Genomic DNA, 17677 nt, shown 5'->3' on the forward strand with positions numbered 1-17677 from the left:
ATTGCCTAGAACTTTAAAGCACACGGAGGTCTTAAGCCATATCCTCTTCAGGTTATGCCTGCATACCCCTAGAGTTTGCTTCTGATAAAAATATTTTAGTGAAAAATAAAAGAATACTGCTCTAATCTTAGACATTAACTCAAAAGGCTTAAAATTCCAGGCACTGGATCTAGCTAGGGGTATAAAATTAATGAGCAGAGGTGGAAGCTAGTAGAAGGGTAGCAGGTTAGTATCGAGTTAGACCTCTCTAAGTCTTTATATCTCCTCTCACTGCAGTTAGGATACTGTGTTTTGCAAACAGCCAAGGTAATTCTTGATAGCTCTTACTCCATCTGGTGGTATGGTTTTGGAGCTCTGGTAGTGTTTTTTGGAAGATGCAGGAAACTGGTTATCAAGATATTGATTACTAAGGCCTTTATTCCCAACCTCTTAACTTTTTATCTTCTACTTTTTCTATGGCAAAAAGGAAATATATTATGTTTGCAATAAGACAAACCTGTTTTGAAAACATGATATATTGGGAAGCAAAAGGTATAGAAGCAGAAACACTCTTCTTAGAGAAGCCAAGCTGTTGAGATAGTTAAAGTAACTGGTAGCTTGAGAGGTTTGAATTTATCTGCACTTCAAACAAGTGTTTTGAAAGTAAAGATGAATAAAGTTGATTCATTATAATTAGCAACATTCAGGAATCAGCCAAAGCTAGTTTAATCTTTGTTTTCTGTTAACACATAACACTTTGTGTGTTTTCTAAGATATATGTGTGTTTTGAAATTAAAATCAGAATCATTTATAGTATTACAAACATACAGAATTTTATTAAAAAATATTTTTAATGTTTGTTTATTTTTGAGAGACAGAGAGAGAGACAGAGAGACAGAAAGCAAGTAGAGGAGGGGCAGAGAGAGAGGGCGACCCAGAATCTAAAGCAGTCACCAGGCTCTGAGCTGTCAGCACAGAGCCCGAAGCGGGGCTCGAATTCCAGAACCATGAGATCATGACCTGAGTTGGACACTTAACCGACTGAGCCACCCAGGCACCCCCATGGTATTTGCAATTCAAATGAAAATGGCCTATTTTTCCATTTGTACACTGATTTATAAAATTACTCTGCACCCCATTTCCAACAATGGCAGAGACACATATACACAACTGAGTAATAACGAATCAAGCCAACAGAATCGTACGGTACTTTTGCTGATTATGGAGGGAGCTAACAGTGAAGAAATACACAGATAGCATTAATTTGAGAGGCCTTTTAAACTGCAAATAAGCAGAGAAGATGGTGGCATAGGAGGACGCTGGGCTCACCGCGTTCTGCTGATCCCCTAGAGTCCACCCACATTGGCCTAAATAACCCAGAAAACCAGCAGAAGACTAGCAGAACGGACTCTCTGGAGCCAGGCGCAGACGAGAGGCCCACGGAAGATGGTAGGAAGGGCGGAGAGGCGGTGCGCGCTCCACGGACTGGCGGGAGGGAGCCGGGGCGGTGGAGGGGCAGGCCACCTGGCCAGGCAGAGCCCCCCAGTCTGGCCTGCAAAAGCGGAGGGGCCGGCCTAAGTGAGTTCTACAGCCAGCGGGACTTAACATCTGAAATGGTAAAGTCAACAGCTCTACTCAGAGAGCGGGAGGGCAAGAGGACACTGGGAGGGAGAGGTGTTGAGCCCCGGAAGACAGAGCTCAGCTAGGCGGGGAACAAAGACGCTGGCCAGCGCCATCTCCCCCTCCCATCCCCCAGCCGAAATCCCAAAGGGAACCAGTTCCCGTCACTGACCTTGCTTGCACGGTGCAAACACCCAACACTGTGCTTCTGTGGATCCATCCCTCCGAGGGGTCTGCCTCCCTCCCAGGGCTGGAGGGCCCCTCCCGCAGGGGACCACCGAGGGCAAAGCAAGCCGAGTCTGCCCCTCCTGCCCCTGTGCACCTTGCGGATCCACCCGGCTAATACGCCAGATCCCATCAAAGCAGCACCACAAGCCTGGCAGTGTGCAAGTGGCCCAGACAGGGGCCACACCACTCCACAGTGAGTCCTGCCCCTGGGAGAGGGGAAGATAAGGTAGACACCAGTCTGACTGTGGCCCCAGCGGTGGGCTGGGGACAGACATCGGGTCTGACTGCGGCCCGCCCACCAACACAAGTTACTCTGGACCACAGGGGAAGTGCCTTGCGGTTCCGCCGCCCCAGGGACTACCCAAAATGACGAAACAGAAGAACTCTCCTCAAAAGAAACTCCAGGAAGTAGCGACAGCTAACGAATTGATCAAAAACGATTTAAGCAATATAACAGAACAAGAATTTAGAATAATGGTCATAAAATTAATTGCTGGGCTTGAAAAAAGTATAGACAGCAGAGAATCTATTGCTACAGAGATCAAGGGACTAAGAAACAGTCATGAGGAACTAAAAAATGCTATAAATGAGGTGCAAAATAAAATGGATGTGACCACAGCTGGGACTGAAGAGGCAGAGGAGAGAGTATGTGAATTAGAAGATAAAATTATGGAGACAAAGAGGAAGCTGAGAAAAAGAGAGAGAAAAAAATCCAAGAGTATGAGGGGAGAATTAGAGAACTAAGTGATGCAATGAAATGCAGTATCCGTATAATAGGAATTCCAGAAGAGGAAGAGAGGAAGAGAAGAGAGAGAAGAGGAAGAGAGAGAGAAAGGGGCTGAACAAATCATAGCTGAGAACTTCCCTGATCTGGGGAAGGAAAAAGGCATTGAAATCCAAGAGGCACAGAGAACTCCCTTGAGACATAACTTCAATCGATCTTCTGCATGACATAGCATAGTGAAACTGGCAAAATATAAGGATAAAGAGAAAATTCTGAAAGCAGCTAGGGATAAACACGCTTTAACATATAAAGGGAGACAGACCGATAAGACTAGTGACGGATTTATCTACTGAAACTTGGCAGGCCAGAAAGGAATGGCAGGAAATCTTCAATGTGATGAACAGAAAAAAATATGCAGCCGAGAATCCTTTATCCAGCAAGTCTGTCATTTAGAATAGAAGGAGAGATAAAGGTCTTCCCAAACAAACAAAAACTGAAGGAATTTGTCACCACTAAACCAGCCCTACAAGAGATCCTAAGGGGGATTCTGTGAGTGAAATGTTACAAGGACCACAAAGTACCAGAGACATCACTACAAGCATGAAACCTACATATATCACAATGACCCTAAACCCATATCTTTCTATAATAACACCGAATGTAAATAGACTAAATGCTCCAACCAAAAGACATAGGGTATCGGAATGGATAAAAAAACAAGACCCATCTATTTGCTGTCTACAAGAGACTCATTTTAGACCTGAGGACACCTTCAGATTGAAAGTGAGGGGATGGAGAACTATTTATCATGCCACTGGAAGTCAAAAGAAAGCTGGAGTAGCCATACTTATATCAGACAAATTAGACTTTAAATTAAAGGCTGTAACAAGAGGTGAAGAAGGGCATTATATAATAATTACAGGGTCTATCCATCAGGAAGAGCTAACAATTATAAATGTCTATGCCCCGAATACGGAAGCCCCCAAACATATAAAACAATTAATCACAAACATAAGCAACTTTATTGATAAGAATGTGGTAATTGCAGGGGACTTTAATACTCCACTTACAACAAGAATAGATCATCTAGACACAGGATCAATAAAGAAACAAGGGCCCTGAATGATACATTGGATCATATGGACTTGACAGACACATTTAGAACTCTGCATCCCAAAGCAACAGAATATACTTTCTTCTCAAGTGCACATGGAACATTTTCCAAAATAGGTAACATACTGGGTCACAAAACAGCCCTTCATAAGTATACAAGAATTGAGATCATACCATGCACACTTTCAGACCACAATGCTATGAAGCTTGAAATCAACCACAGGAAAAAGTCTGGAAAACCTCCAAAACCATGGAGGTTAAAGAACACCCTACTAAAGGATGAATGGGTCACCCAGGCAATTGAGAAGATATTAAAAAATATATGGAAACAAATGAAAATGAAAATACAACAATCCAAACACCTTGGGATGCAGCGAAGGCAGTCCTGAGAGGAAAATACATTGCAATACAGGCCTATCTCAAGAAACAAGAAAAATCCCAAATACAAAATCTAACAGCACACATAAAGGAAACAGAAGCAGAACAGCAAAGACACCCCAAACCCAGAAGAAGAGAAATAATAAAGATCAGAGCAGAAATAAACAATATCGAATCTAAAAAAACTGTAGAGCACATAAATGAAACCAAGAGTTGTTTTTTTGAAAAAATAAACAAAATTGATAAACCTCTAGCCAGGCTTCTCAAAAAGAAAAGGGAGATGACCCAAATAGATAAAATCATGAATGAAAATAGAATTATTACAACCAATCCCTCAGAAATAAAAGCAATTATCAGGGAATACTATGAAAAATTATATGCCAACAAACTGGACAACCTGGAAGAAATGGACAAATTCCTAATCACCCACACACTTCCAAAACTCAAACAGGAAGAAATAGAAAACTTGAATGGACCCATAACCAGTGAAGAAATTGAATCAGTTATCAAAAATCTCCCAACAAATAAGAGTCCAGGACCAGATGGCTTCCCTGGGGAATTCTACCAGACATGTAAAGCAGAGATAATACCTATCCTTCTCGAGCTGTTCCAAAAAATAAAAAGGGAAGGAAAACTTCCAGACTCATTCTATGAAGCCAGCATTACTTTGATTCCTAAACCAGACAGAGACCCAGCAAAAAAAGAGAACTATAGGCCAATATCCCTGGTGAATATGGATGCAAAAATTCTCAATAAGATACTAGCAAATCGAATTCAACAGCATATAAAAAGAATTATTCACCATGATCAAGTGGGATTCATTCCTGGGCTACAGGGCTGGTTCACCATTCGCAAATCTATCAATGTGATACATCACATTAATAAAAGTAAAGATAAGAACCATATGATCCTGTCAATCGATGCAGAAAAAGCATTGGACAAAATTCATCATCCTTTCTTAATAAAAACCCTCGAGAAAGTCAGGATAGAAGGAACATACTTTAACATCATAAAAGCCATTTATGAAAAGCCCACAGCTAACATCATCCTCAATGGGGAAAAACTGAGAGCTTTCTCCCTGAGATCAGGATGTCCACTCTCACTGCGGTTGTTTAACATAGTGTTGGAAGTTCTAGCAACAGCAATCAGACAACAAAAGGAAATCAAAGCCATCAAAATTGGCAAAGATGAAGTCAAGCTTTCATTTTGCAGATGACATGATATCATACATGGAAAGCCTGACAGACTCCACCAAAAGTCTGCTAGAACTGATACATGAATTCAGTAAAGTTGCAGGATACAAAATCAATGTATAGAAATCAGTTGCATTCTTATACACTAATAATGAAGCAACTGAAAGACAAATAAAGAAACAGATCCCATTCACAATTGCACCAAGAAGCATAAAATACCTAGGAATAAACCTAACCAAAGATGTAAAATATCTGTATGCTGAAAACTATAGACAGCTTACGAAGGAAACTGAAGAAGATATAAAGAAAAGGAAAAACATTCCGTGCTCATGGATTGGAAGAATATTGTTAAAATGTCAATACTACCCAAAGCTATCTACACATTCAATGCAATCCCAATCAAAACTGTACCAGCATTCTCCTCAAAGCTAGAAATTTGTATGGAATCACCAAAGGCCCCGAAGAGCCAAAGTAATTTTGAAGAAGAAGACCAAAGCAGGAGGCATCACAATCCCAGACTTTTGCCTCTACTACAAAGCTGTCATCATCAAGACAGCATGGTATTGGCACAAACACAGACACATAGACCAATGGAATAGAATAGAAACCCTGGTACTAGATCCACAAAAGTATGGCCAACTAATCTTTGACAAAGCAGGAAAGAATATCCAATGGAAAAAAGACAGTCTTTTTAACAAATGGTGCTGGGTGAACTGGACAGCAACATGCAGAAGGATGAAACTAGACCGCATTCTTACACCATTCACAAAAATAAACTCAAAATGGATAAAGGACCTGAATGTGAGACAGGAAACCATCAAAACCCTAGAGGAGAAAGCAGGAAAAAACCTCTCTGACCTCAGCCGCAGCAATTTCTTACTTGACACATCTCCAAAGGCAAGGGAATTAAAAGCAAAAATGAACTATTGGGACCTCATGAAGATAAAAAGCTTCTGCACTGCAAAAGAAACAATCAACAAAACTCAAAGGCAGCCAACAGAATGGGAAAAGATATTTGCAAATGACATATCGGACAAAGGACTAGTATCCAAAATCTATTAAGAGCTCACCAAACTCCACACCCGAAAAACAAATAATCCAGTGAAGAAATAGGCAGAAAACATGAATAGACACTTCTCTAAAGAAGACATCCGGATGGCCAACAGGCACATGAAAAGATGCTCAACGTCACTCCTCATCAGGGAAATACAAATCAAAACCACACACAGATACCACCTCACGCCAGTCAGAGTGGCTAAGATGAACAACTCAGGAGACTATAGATGCTGGAGAAGATGCGGAGAAACGGGAACCCTCTTGCACTGTTGGTGGGAATGCAGACTGGTGCAGCTGCTCTGGAAAACAGTGTGGAGGTTCTTCAAAAAATTATAAATAGATCTACCCTATGACCCAGCAATAGCACTGCTAGGAATTTACCCAAGGGATACAGGAATACTGATGCATAGGGGTACTTGCACCCCAATGTTTATAGCAGCACTTTCAACAATAGCCAAATTATGGAAAGAGCCTAAGTGTCCATCAACTGATGAATAGAAAAAGAAATTGTGGTTTATATACACAATGGAATACTACGTGGCAATGAGAAAGAATGAAATCTGGCCTTTTGTAGCAACGTGGATGGAACTGGAGAGTGTGATGCTGAGTGAAATAAGTCATATAGAGAAAGACAGATACCATATGTTTTCACTCTTACGTGGATCCTGAGAAACTTAACAGAAGACCATGGGGGAGGGGAAGAAGAAAAAAAAAAAAAAGAGGTTAGAGAGGGAGGGAGCCAAAATATAAGAGACTCTTAAAAACTGAGAACAGGGGCGCCTGGGTGGCTCAGTCCATTAAGTCTCCACCTTTGGCTCAGGGCATGATCTCACGGTTTGTGAGTTCGAGCCCCATGTCAGGCTCTGTGATGACAGCTCAGAGCCTGGAGACTGCTTCAGATTCTGTCTCACTCTCTCTCTGCCCTTCCCCTGCTCATACTCTGTCTCTGTCTCTCTCTCTGAAAAAACAAATAAACATTAAAAAAAAAAAATTAAAAAAAAACTGAGAACAAACAGGGTTGACAGGGGATGGGAGGGAGGGGAGGTGGGTGATGGGCATTGAGGAGGGCACCTGTTGGGATGAGCACTAGGTGTTGTATGGAAACCAACTGGACAATAAAGTTCATATTAAAAAAAAAACTGTAAATAAGCATCAGCACTATACCCCCATAAACAACCTTTCCTTTAAAACCAGAAATTACAAATGAAATTCTAAGAAAAATCTCAAATACCAAACGCTTAAAATAAAAATCCCCCCAGCATTAGTTTGTTTCCATGTAATCCTGTAGGTTATGCAGAGGATTTGGTCTACACTTAATATAAAGTACAGTATAAGCAACATAAGAGAAATCAATAGCCAAAGAGATATAAAATAGAAAACCTCTCTGCTTTCCATTTCAACTCTGAATTGGCTGTTTACCAGGTTCTGAGCAATAGTCCATCGCCAGCACCTTCAAAAAATTGGAATACCTTGCTGGTGCTATCAGTTATTCTGGTAGATTGTGTCACCTTGTATAAAGTTTCCAAAATCATTCGTTATAACATCATACATCAATTATTTAGGAACAAGCTCTTACTTCGTCCGTTGGTATAATCTTTGTGCTATGTTAGTGTTTTGGAGGATTTATGAACTGGTTACCACTAAGTATTTATCACTAAGTTGTTCATTCTCTAATTTAGTAGGCTTTGCTGCGTTTCAACACAAATTTACAGCATCAAAGAGCTGCAAAAAGACTGTGGATTTGTCCTTGATGACAAAACACACTTCATACATACGGCATGATAAAAGAATAGAGGCGGCATGATTTCAAGAGCAGTATATAGAGTTCATATTTTCACTTTGAGAGTTTGACATTGCAAAAGTCCACAGAGGGCTGGAACGCAGTATCTTAATCATGATTACTTTTAGTTGATTTTCAGCCTGGCAAATCCTCTCAATATGGACAAGAAGTGGCCACTATGGTGCGGTGGTTAAAGGGTCTTGAAAAGGGCAGCAATCTGAGCTCTGCCACTTACTCTGAGACTTGGGGCAAGATACTTGAATCCCTCTAGTCACACAGTCCTTCCTCTCTAAACAGAGCTAACCACAGCCCCTACCTAGAGGGATACCGCAAGTACTAAATGAGTGAGTTTATGGAAAGTGCTTAGCATGGTGCTAAGCTCAGGAAATACTGTCAATTATTATATATTAAAAAGATAGCTAAAGACCTGACCCTGAAACTCAAGCCCTTAACTCTGAGTTTGGCCCTCTTTACACCACGTAAAGTGCCGTGGCCGTTGCTGTCTTGTACAACTCCCAGGACCATGCGATGTGGCAGCCCTACGGCCAATAATCCTACCTCAAGTGCAAGTCTCAAAAGGCCAAGAGCATTTCATCCGCTTTCCTTTTGCTTCACACATTAACACGGATTTCTCTGAAGGATGTACGTAGCTCTGGTATACAGCTTCTAACCTGTCACTTCAAAGCCTTTTACAGAATTCTTAAAAAGTTGACAGTGTTCAGTTGACGGTGTTCCTCCACTTTCCTCATTTAATTAGCACTAGGTGTTAACATTTTGCGATGATGAAAGCACGAAAATAGCACTGGGATTTACGGTGAGTTCATACCCTATTTGAGCTAAAGGTTTAATAATGCTATGTCCTAAGCGTTAACATTTATGCTGAATTTCTCCTAGAAAACATAGCATGCACAAGGCAACATGCTTAACACTCAAAGGGAGCATGTAAGTTGTACAATCTTCCGATTTTTATTTTTCTTTACTGATTGAAATTTCAGGTGTTTCACGGACAGCCTGAATGCAATTCTGTATTCCAAAAGAAGTCGCATATCACTCGGACTTGAAAGAAGTCAACTGTATCCATTTGTCAAAAGTGCAGTTCAAATCTTCCAAGGCCTATTCTGATTCCCAGCCAGATGAGATCTCACTTTTTCATCACTTTGTTTATACTCTTTTTATGGCAAACATAATTATTATTCGTACACACATCTTACTTACCATCTTCAAAATACTCCCAGAAACCAACTGCTACTTACTACCTTTACCACTACTACTCTAGTCCAAGCTACTGCCTTCTGTTGCTTGGATTACTGCAATACCTCTCTCTAACTGGTCTGGCTTTTTCTCCTTTGGTCCTCCCACCTCCAGAACGCAGTTAGCATGACCCTGAGGAAAATTAGGCCAGATTATGTCATTCCTCTTCTCTAACCCATTCACCCACCCCGAGTAAAAGGCCAAAGTCCTTATGGGGCTCTCTGTAAGACTGCCCACTCTCTAGCCCCCAGCTTCAACTCCCCTTCATTCGCCGCTGATGTTCTCTGAACTCACCAAGCATGCCCTTGCCATAGGGTCTGCACCTGCTGCTCCCCTGCCCCGGGAAACAACTCTTCCAGGTATTCCCATGCCTTGCTTCCCAGTTTTCTCTGTCTCTTTTAAAGCATCACCTTATTGGGGTACCTGGGTGGCTCAAGTCATGGTTTCCTGTTCTGTGAGTTCTAGCCCCGCCCCCTCCCCCCCTAGGGCTCTGTGCTGACAGCTAGGAGCCTGGAGCCTGTTTTGTATTCTGTCTTCCTCCCTCTCTCCGCCTTTCCCCCGCTCATGATCTGTCTCTCTTGCTTTCAAAAATAAAATAAAAAGAAAATATTTAAAAAAAAAAACAAAACACCATCTTATTAAATAAGACAGGCCTTCTCTTACCCCTCTACGTAAAAGTGGTAAATCTCTTCCCTCTTCATTCTTTATATCGCTTTATGTTTTTTCTACAGCACTTACCAGCACAGGGCATATGATATACTATTTCATTACTGTTTCCCTTCCTCTCAGTGAAATGTGAAGCTCCATGAGGCCAGACACTTAATCCGTTCACTGCTGTATCCCCAGCACCAAGAACAGTCCCTGGCACATAGCACTCAATAAATCAATACTGAAGAGACTAATGGCCCTTTCACTATAGAACACAAACTCCTTGGATTCTTTTCTACCTTCTCCACATCACCAACTGCGGAGACCTAGATTTAATGGACCCTTAACGAATGTTTTTGAATGAATGAAGAGCAAGGGGAATGAAGTTACTGAGGATGCTTGGGACAAGTCTACACAGAAGGAGGGGAACCAACAATCCAAGCAACTACATATACCAGACAACACTCAGGTTCTCAAATGAAAAGGTGGTTGTGGAAAGGGGCTTTTCCGCTTTCTCATCTGTCAACACTTCCGGGCTGTCTCGGTGTTTCTAAGGCATTTGTGGAACTTACCCACACATCAGTGAAATCTCCTTAAACCGGTCGTCTTCATTCGCTATCCCTAATGAAACCGTTGTGTATCGCGGCTCTGTTTAGGTTCGCCCCCAATTTCAAGCTCGGCTAGTCTGGATCCTAACCCCGGGCATCTGGCCTCCAGGACACCGAACAACCGCACGCAGGCCTTTCGGGGAGGGGGGGGGGTTGACCAAGTTAACGGCCGGCTCGGCCTCTGCAGGAGTTTCCCCCCAAATGAAGGCAGAAATACGATTGCGCAGATTCCCAGAGCAGCACAAGTACTTCGCCCAGGTTTCGGCGGGGTCCGGAGGCTCTGGCATCGGTCAGAGAAAGCAGTTCTGCCCACAGATGCCTCCCAAACTCAAGTTTCCCGGTCGCCGGTGCAGCACACCCCGCACGAAGGCAGCGCTCTGGAAACTGCCAGCCGCTAGCCAAACAGAACCGAGGGCGAAGCTTGGGAAACAATACCTGAAAGAGGCGGGGGACGCATAACTTGCTGACAATGGGCACCGGTCCATACCGGGGGCGGGAAGGACGTGGAGGTGCTGCAGCCCTTCGCGAGGCGCCCGCGGAGCTCGGAGCGCCCGTTTCCGGGGTTGGGGTCCCGGGTGACCGCACGGCCCAGGCCAAACGCACCCTCAGACCCCTGTCAACGCGGCCACCGGGCCCCTTCCGCCGTCGCCCCCCACGGCCCGGCCCGCTGCGTCCCGCTCGCAGGGCCCCAGGGCGGCCCCGAGCCCCTCTCGGCGGCCGCCCGTCCGCATCCGGCCCCGCGACAGCTCACCTGCGCGCGCCCGGCGTCCTCCTCTTCCTCCCTCCCGGGGCTTCTGGAGCGGCCCCGCGGCGCCGTCCCGCCTCCCGCCCTCGCCCCGCCCCCTCGAAGCCGGAACCGCTCCCTTCAGGGCCCTTCTCCCCGCCTCCTTAGCCCTAGTGTGGCGTCACTTCCGCCAGCGACCGGCGGCGCGCAGCGAGCGTGTGTCTCGCGAACGCGCCGGGAGCGTCCCAGAGCCGGGAGCGCCCCAGAGCCGGGAGCGCGCCCCGCGGATGACAACAAATTCGACGCGCGGCGGCGGCGGCAGTGGAGGAGGGCGCCTAAGTACCTGCCTCGGGCCCTGCCGCCTCCCCGCGTGTTCTCTTGCATCCCCTCTCTGTGCCGAGTAGGATCCTCCCGGAGGTGTCCCGGGCCCGGGGCGACGGGGGCTCCCCCGCGCCTGGTCCCTGCCGGGCCTAGCGCGAGCGACGCGGCGCCGGCGATGGGGTCGCCCTGAGGGACGCCCGGCGCCGAGCGGGCATGGAGGGGCCGTCCCGCGCTTAGACCCCGCCGCGGACCGGGGACGCCGGCCGGGACCCGAGGCGCCGCCGCCGCGGCCTGGAGCCGGAGCCTGGGCCCCAGGGCCGGAGCCGCCGCCTGCAGTCCCCGCGGGCCCCGCGGCCAGCCCTCGTCATGCCTTGGCCGTTTTCGGAGTCCATCAAGAAGAGGGCCTGTCGGTACCTCCTGCAGAGGTACCTGGGCCACTTCCTTCAGGAGAAGCTGAGCCTGGAGCAGCTCAGCCTGGACCTGTACCAGGGCACCGGGTCCCTCGCCCAAGTCCCTTTGGACAAATGGGTAAGAGCCGCCGGCGGCCGGCCAGGAGGGTCTCGCTGCCCTCCTTGGGGCGGTTTGAACGCGCGTCACCCAGGATTGGTGACGGGCAGCCCCTCCCTGGGAATGGTTGGGATCCGAGTGGAGTGTGCCAGGGGCTCACAGAAACGTGTTCAAGTGTTTAGCCCGTTTCTAGCAAGTTTGCGTCCCCAAATCACGTGTTTCTGAAACTTAACAGACGTGGTGGAGTCTCCACTGAGGGAAGCAGTTGCGTCAGTGGTTTTGGGGTCTTTGACGCTGGCCGCAACGGGTCCCTGGAAGAAGGCGACCCGTGCTGTCCCTGGGGTAGCAGGGGTCGCGGGGTTCTGTGGCAAACAAATCCTATTTCATGGGATGACACTCTGGAAAGCTGAAGGATGAGGGAGGACCTTTGGGGATGTCACAATTCGTATTCCTTTATTTATTCTGGGTGGGCTGCTTGAACCCCGCGGTACGGCGTTTGCTATCTGGAAGGCAAGTTAGGCGAAGGCCTCTTGCCGGTTTGCCTGGGTTTTTTTGCCTGATGGTGCGTCTACAGGGCCACCCTGCGAGTGGTTGTGTGGCCCGGGTGGTGCCGTTGAATTACGCCTATTTGCTTCACGTGACAGATCGCAAACAGGTGTTGCGAGAGCGCTGAAGCTGCGAGTTTCAGACCCTTTAAAAAACCTGTTGTCGGCTTGTCATCCAGAGGCTGTGAGTTGACTCCGTGTGTCTTACAGGTGCTTCACGTATGGTTAAACTCCCCACGTGGAGATGTGCCTGCATTTGTATGTTCAGGGCATGGTAGTCTGCTTACACTGTATTCAGTCCGGAGTCGAGCACGAATGGGACGGCTTTTCTCCTTCCCCCAGCCCTTTACTTGTTGCGCTACAGTTTGCTGCTAGCATTTGAATCCTACGCAGGTGACATTTAGGAGAAAGGAACATAGGTGACTTTCCGGTGGTAGTTGTGCAAAACAAAAGGACCCCCCCCCCCCGAAGCTGTGTAAAAAAAACAACAACAAATGGTTTTTTTTTCCTTTTATATAAAAGTATTTTAATAGAGTAATGACTTCTTTAGCCACAGAAACCTGAAAAATTCAAATTACGGGTAACACCTTATTATGACCCTTCAATTAATTTGTACTAGTATGGGTAAACATATAATTTTTTTCGGTGAGTAGATGACTTAACTAGGGAGAGTTCAAACGGTAGTGGAAAGAGCCCTGGTTTCAGTAGACCCAGCCCCACACCTGGCTAGATCAGGCTAGCCCAGGCTGCCAGTTAGCTAAGTGCCCGTGGACGTGGTCATTCACCTGAGTTTAGTAAACATTAACGGAGTATACGATCCATGCTATGCACTGTGTCAGGGTACAATATTGCTGTAATGCTTAGCAGAAGGTAGGGATTGTGATGGATATTTTTAAGTTTGGTGACCCATGAATCTATACTTTTGGTATAGATACGAGTAAGCTATCTTAAAAGAGGAGTATTGGACACTTATTTATTTTATTAAAATTCTTTCAAATATTTAGTTTTGAGCAAGAGGGAGAGCGAGAGTGCAAACACAAGTGGGTGAGGGGCAGAGAGAGATGGAGACACAGAATATGAAGCAGGCTTCAGACTCTGTGCTGTCAGCACAGGAGCCCCACGTGGGGCTCGAACTCACAAACAGTGAGATCGTGACCTGAGCCTAAGTCAGACGCTTAACTGACTGAGCCACCCAGGTGCCCTGGATTGGATATTTATTAATTGTCTTTTGTGGGTTGAATAACTGTATGAATTATTCTTTAATGACTTTTGACATTGATCTTATAAGATGGGTATTATTATTTCCGTTTTAAAGTTGGAATTAAATAATATGCCCCAAGTTACACAGCTAGCAAGTGGTACCATGAGAATTCAAACCTAAATCTTAAGCCCCTATTTCTTCACTAATCACATGGCTTCAAGCCAGGGAAAGCCGTTAATGTTTATTGAGCATCTGTTTATTTCAGACACTGTGCTAGGCACTTTATTTGTGTAGTTTTAATCTTCATGGGAAATCAGAGGTGGTGGTATTTGAATTTGCGGTTTGACTTCAGGATTGTTGACAAAATGATTTATGGCTAGACTTGATCTGAAGATTATGGTTCTGTTCCTTGAAGGGGAAGAATTTGTCAAAGCATCCAGTAAACATTTGATGTTGTCGATTTATTTATTATAGTGTGCTGTGTATGAACTAGGATAAATTTTGATGTGACACTTAGATAATAACTCTTCAAAGTTCTGATTCCAAATTCAGTTGCTTTTAGCTTTTGATTTTAATGACTTTGTCTCTGAAAAAATAAAAGATGCCTCACCGAAGATTTATAGGTTCAAATGGAAGAATCATGTCATTAGTGACATTAGTAATGTTTTAATTCTCCGCCATCAATTATGCAAAGGGTTGTGTTGCAGTGGGCTGTGACATTCCTTTCTTCCTTGATCTCAGTTTTTCTTGATAGTTAATTGAAGTTGTTGCATTTATATATATGTACATACACATATATGCACGTGTATATATATATACACATATATATAAATTAACTTTAAAAGCTATTTTATTGGGGCGCCTGGGGGGGAGCTCAGTGGGTTAAGCATCTGACTTCAGCTCAGGCCTTAATCTCACAGTTCATGAATTCGAGCCCCACGTGGGGCTCTGTGCTGACAGCTCGGAGCCTGGAGCCTGGTTTGGATTCTGTATCTCCCTCGCTCTCTGCCCCTCCCCTGCTCACGTTCCATTTCTCATTCTCTCATAAAGAAATATTAAAAAAAATTTTTTTAAACCTATTTTGTTTATTTTAAAAATTTGTTTATTTTTTTTTTTTTAACGTTTATTCACCTTTGAGAGACAGAGAATGAGCGGGGATGGGGCAGAGAGAGAGAGAGACACAGAATCTGAAGCAGGCTCCAGGCTTTGAGCTGTCAGCACAGAGCCTGTTGCAGGGCTCGAATCCATGAACTGCGAGATCATGACCTGAGCCAAAACCGGACACTTAACTGACTGAGCCACCCAGGTGCCCCTAAAAATTTTTTTTTTATTTAAGTAGACTCCACACCCAGCATGGAGCCCAATGCGGAGCTCGAACTCACGTTCCCAAGATCAGTTATTTTCTCATTATTAAAGCGATACCTCGGGGCACCTGGCTAGCTCAGTCAGAGGAGCATGTGACTCTTGATCAAGTGGTTGTGACTCTGAGCCCCACATTGGGTGTAGAGATTACTTAAAGTCTCTAAAAAAAAAAAAAAAAAAGTAATGTCTTTACTTTGCAAATATAAAGCGTGTTTTGTTTTTTGGAATATACCTGCTAGGTAGCATATACTGCTGATAGCCATGGGTCATCTCATAAATGATTAGTCTCTTTGGAACCCTTTCGGTAGAAGAAAACTGCTTATCTTTAATTTCAACTCTTCAATATTTGGCCGTAAGAAAACCAGGAAATCAGAAAGTTATTGTTATGTTCTCTTTAAAAGGATTCTGTGTTTAGGTCTGTTTTTATTATGTAGAACGTATGCCCAAATAAGTTTCAGGATGCTGACATGGAATGAATATCCAGGTGAGGGCGCCACTCTTGGCTTTTCCCCATTGTGGGACTACTGTTCTTCCCTTTGTGCCATTCGGATGCCTGGCCTGAGTGAGCGTGCCAGTGCCCATTTGTGTATTAAGTAGTGGCACAACTTTTAAATCTAAAACTGTGAGAAATTGCATATGGAATGCCTAATTTTCTTCTAACATACCTATAGATCAACTCTTATACTCTCTGGTATTCATACATCCCACTTGGGAGATCATGACCTTAGAAGGGCTTGAAGTGGGAGGGAGAAATAGAAGCAGGGGGTTTGGATCTATTCCACAACTGTAATGTGCTCCTAAGTTCATGAGTTCCCCAAGGAGGTGTTTGGAAATGTAAAATGTTGAAAGAAGGAAATTCTACTTGGGGAGGAGGTTGGGATTTGATGACTCATTCTTTTCCAACTCTTTAAGACTGACTTTATTGGGGCACCTGGGTGGCTCAGTTGGTTGAGCGTCCGACTTTGGCTCAGGTCATGATCTCATGGTTCGTGAGTTTGAGCCCCGTGTCGGGCTCTGTGCTGACAGCTTCTAGCCTGGAGCCTGCTTCTGATTCTGTGTCTCCCTCACTCTCTGCCCCTCCCCCATTCTCACCCTGTCTCTCAAAAATAAACATTAAAAATAAACCCTGACTTTCTTCTTTTTTTTAATGTTTATTTTGAGAGAGTACTTGGGTGGGAGAGGGGCAGAGAGAATCCCAAGCAGGTTCTGGCTTGGGGCTTGATCCCATGAACCGGGAGATTATGACCTGAACCGAAATCAAGAGTCAGACACCCAACCGACTGATCCACACAGGTGCCCTATTTATTTATTTATTTATTTATTTATACATATAAATATATATATATAATTAAAAAAAAATTTTTTTTAACATTTATTTATTTTTGAGACAGAGAGAGACAGAGCATGAACGGGGGGAGGGTCAGAGAGAGAGGGAGACACAGAATCGGAAACAGGCTCCAGGCTCTGAGCTGTCAGCGCAGAGCCCGACGCGGGGCTCGAACTCACGGACCGCGAGGTCATGACCTGAGCCAAAGTCGGACGACGGTTAACCAACTGAGCCACCCAGGCGCCCCATATTTTTTTAAATTAAAGTGTTTTCATCAGTTGGTTCGTTACACTTCTGGAGTTCTTAGCATGTGCCACTATGAGGAGCTGGGGGTGGAGCAGTGAACTAGATAAAGACCCTTTCCTCACGGAAGTTCAGTGTGTCCTGGAGGGTAGACATTAAGACTCTGAAGCCTTTGAATTTCAACCTAATAATCTTTCTTTTGCTTTCCTACTTATACTGGTATAAAGAATAAGATTAATCTTCAGTTCAAGCAATATTGGTTAGTAATTCTTTGCCAGATGGTCCAGTAGACCAGTGTTACCTTTCCTTTGTCTGTATGCATGAAACTCATTGATAACTAAAAGCTAAATGGCCTTTAAGATAAGAGAAACTCTAAAGTAATCTATAAGACACTTGCTTAGCACTTCAGGTCTCTGCTTTTAGGTTAAGAATTATTCAGTCTCAAGGATATACTTCTATGGGCTAATGAGGAAAATACTGCCTGAGTAGATAGCTTACCTGGCCAAATTGATTCCGTTATCTAAGAATTTTGTCCTAGTTGTATACTGTAGTAGACCTTGGAGTTGCATAGAATGAGTGAATTTCTAAGTACCTTATGATATTAGATATGGAGGATTTTGCCCAAGTGCATCTAAGACTGTAGAAGTGTGATCTATTTAAAACCTCTTATTTTTAGGGATATATTTTGTATCTTAGTGGCACTGTTTAAATTCTTGAACTGTTTACTCTCTCTAGAACTATTTCCTTAACCAGATTTCTTTTAATACCATTCTTCAGTGCTGTAATAAAACTTCCTGTTCTATTTAAAACAAAATCGAGACAAATGAAAGCTTGGTGTTCAATGGGAAGAGAATTCTATCAAAATCCAT

General features: G+C 44.4%; 2 protein-coding genes across 10 annotated transcripts in view; one reads left to right on the forward strand and one right to left on the reverse strand.

The window, feature by feature from the left end:
* Positions 1-11427, reverse strand: part of GSKIP (GSK3B interacting protein) — a 24925-nt gene extending 13498 nt beyond the window's left edge. Inside the window, exon 1 of one of the 7 annotated variants that reach the window (XM_049612204.1) lies at positions 11330-11427. The gene's annotated coding sequence lies outside the window, so the exon portion shown is untranslated. The other 6 variants (XM_049612202.1, XM_049612209.1, XM_049612207.1 and 3 more) reach the window with 6 other exon arrangements.
* Positions 11428-11522: 95 nt separating this feature from the next.
* ATG2B (autophagy related 2B) overlaps positions 11523-17677 on the forward strand; it is a 74325-nt gene continuing 68170 nt past the window's right edge. For 2 of the 3 annotated variants that reach the window (XM_049612201.1, XM_049612200.1), the window contains exon 1: positions 11524-12151. In XM_049612201.1, the coding sequence (XP_049468158.1) occupies positions 11990-12151 (162 nt within the window). In that variant the 5' untranslated portion in view covers positions 11524-11989. Of the gene's footprint in view, positions 12152-17677 lie in introns of all 3 variants that reach the window. The other variant, XR_007453598.1, reaches the window with a different exon arrangement.

This window comes from Panthera uncia (genome assembly GCF_023721935.1).
Source record: "Panthera uncia isolate 11264 chromosome B3 unlocalized genomic scaffold, Puncia_PCG_1.0 HiC_scaffold_1, whole genome shotgun sequence".
In the NCBI taxonomy this organism is placed as follows: Eukaryota; Metazoa; Chordata; class Mammalia; order Carnivora; family Felidae; genus Panthera; species Panthera uncia.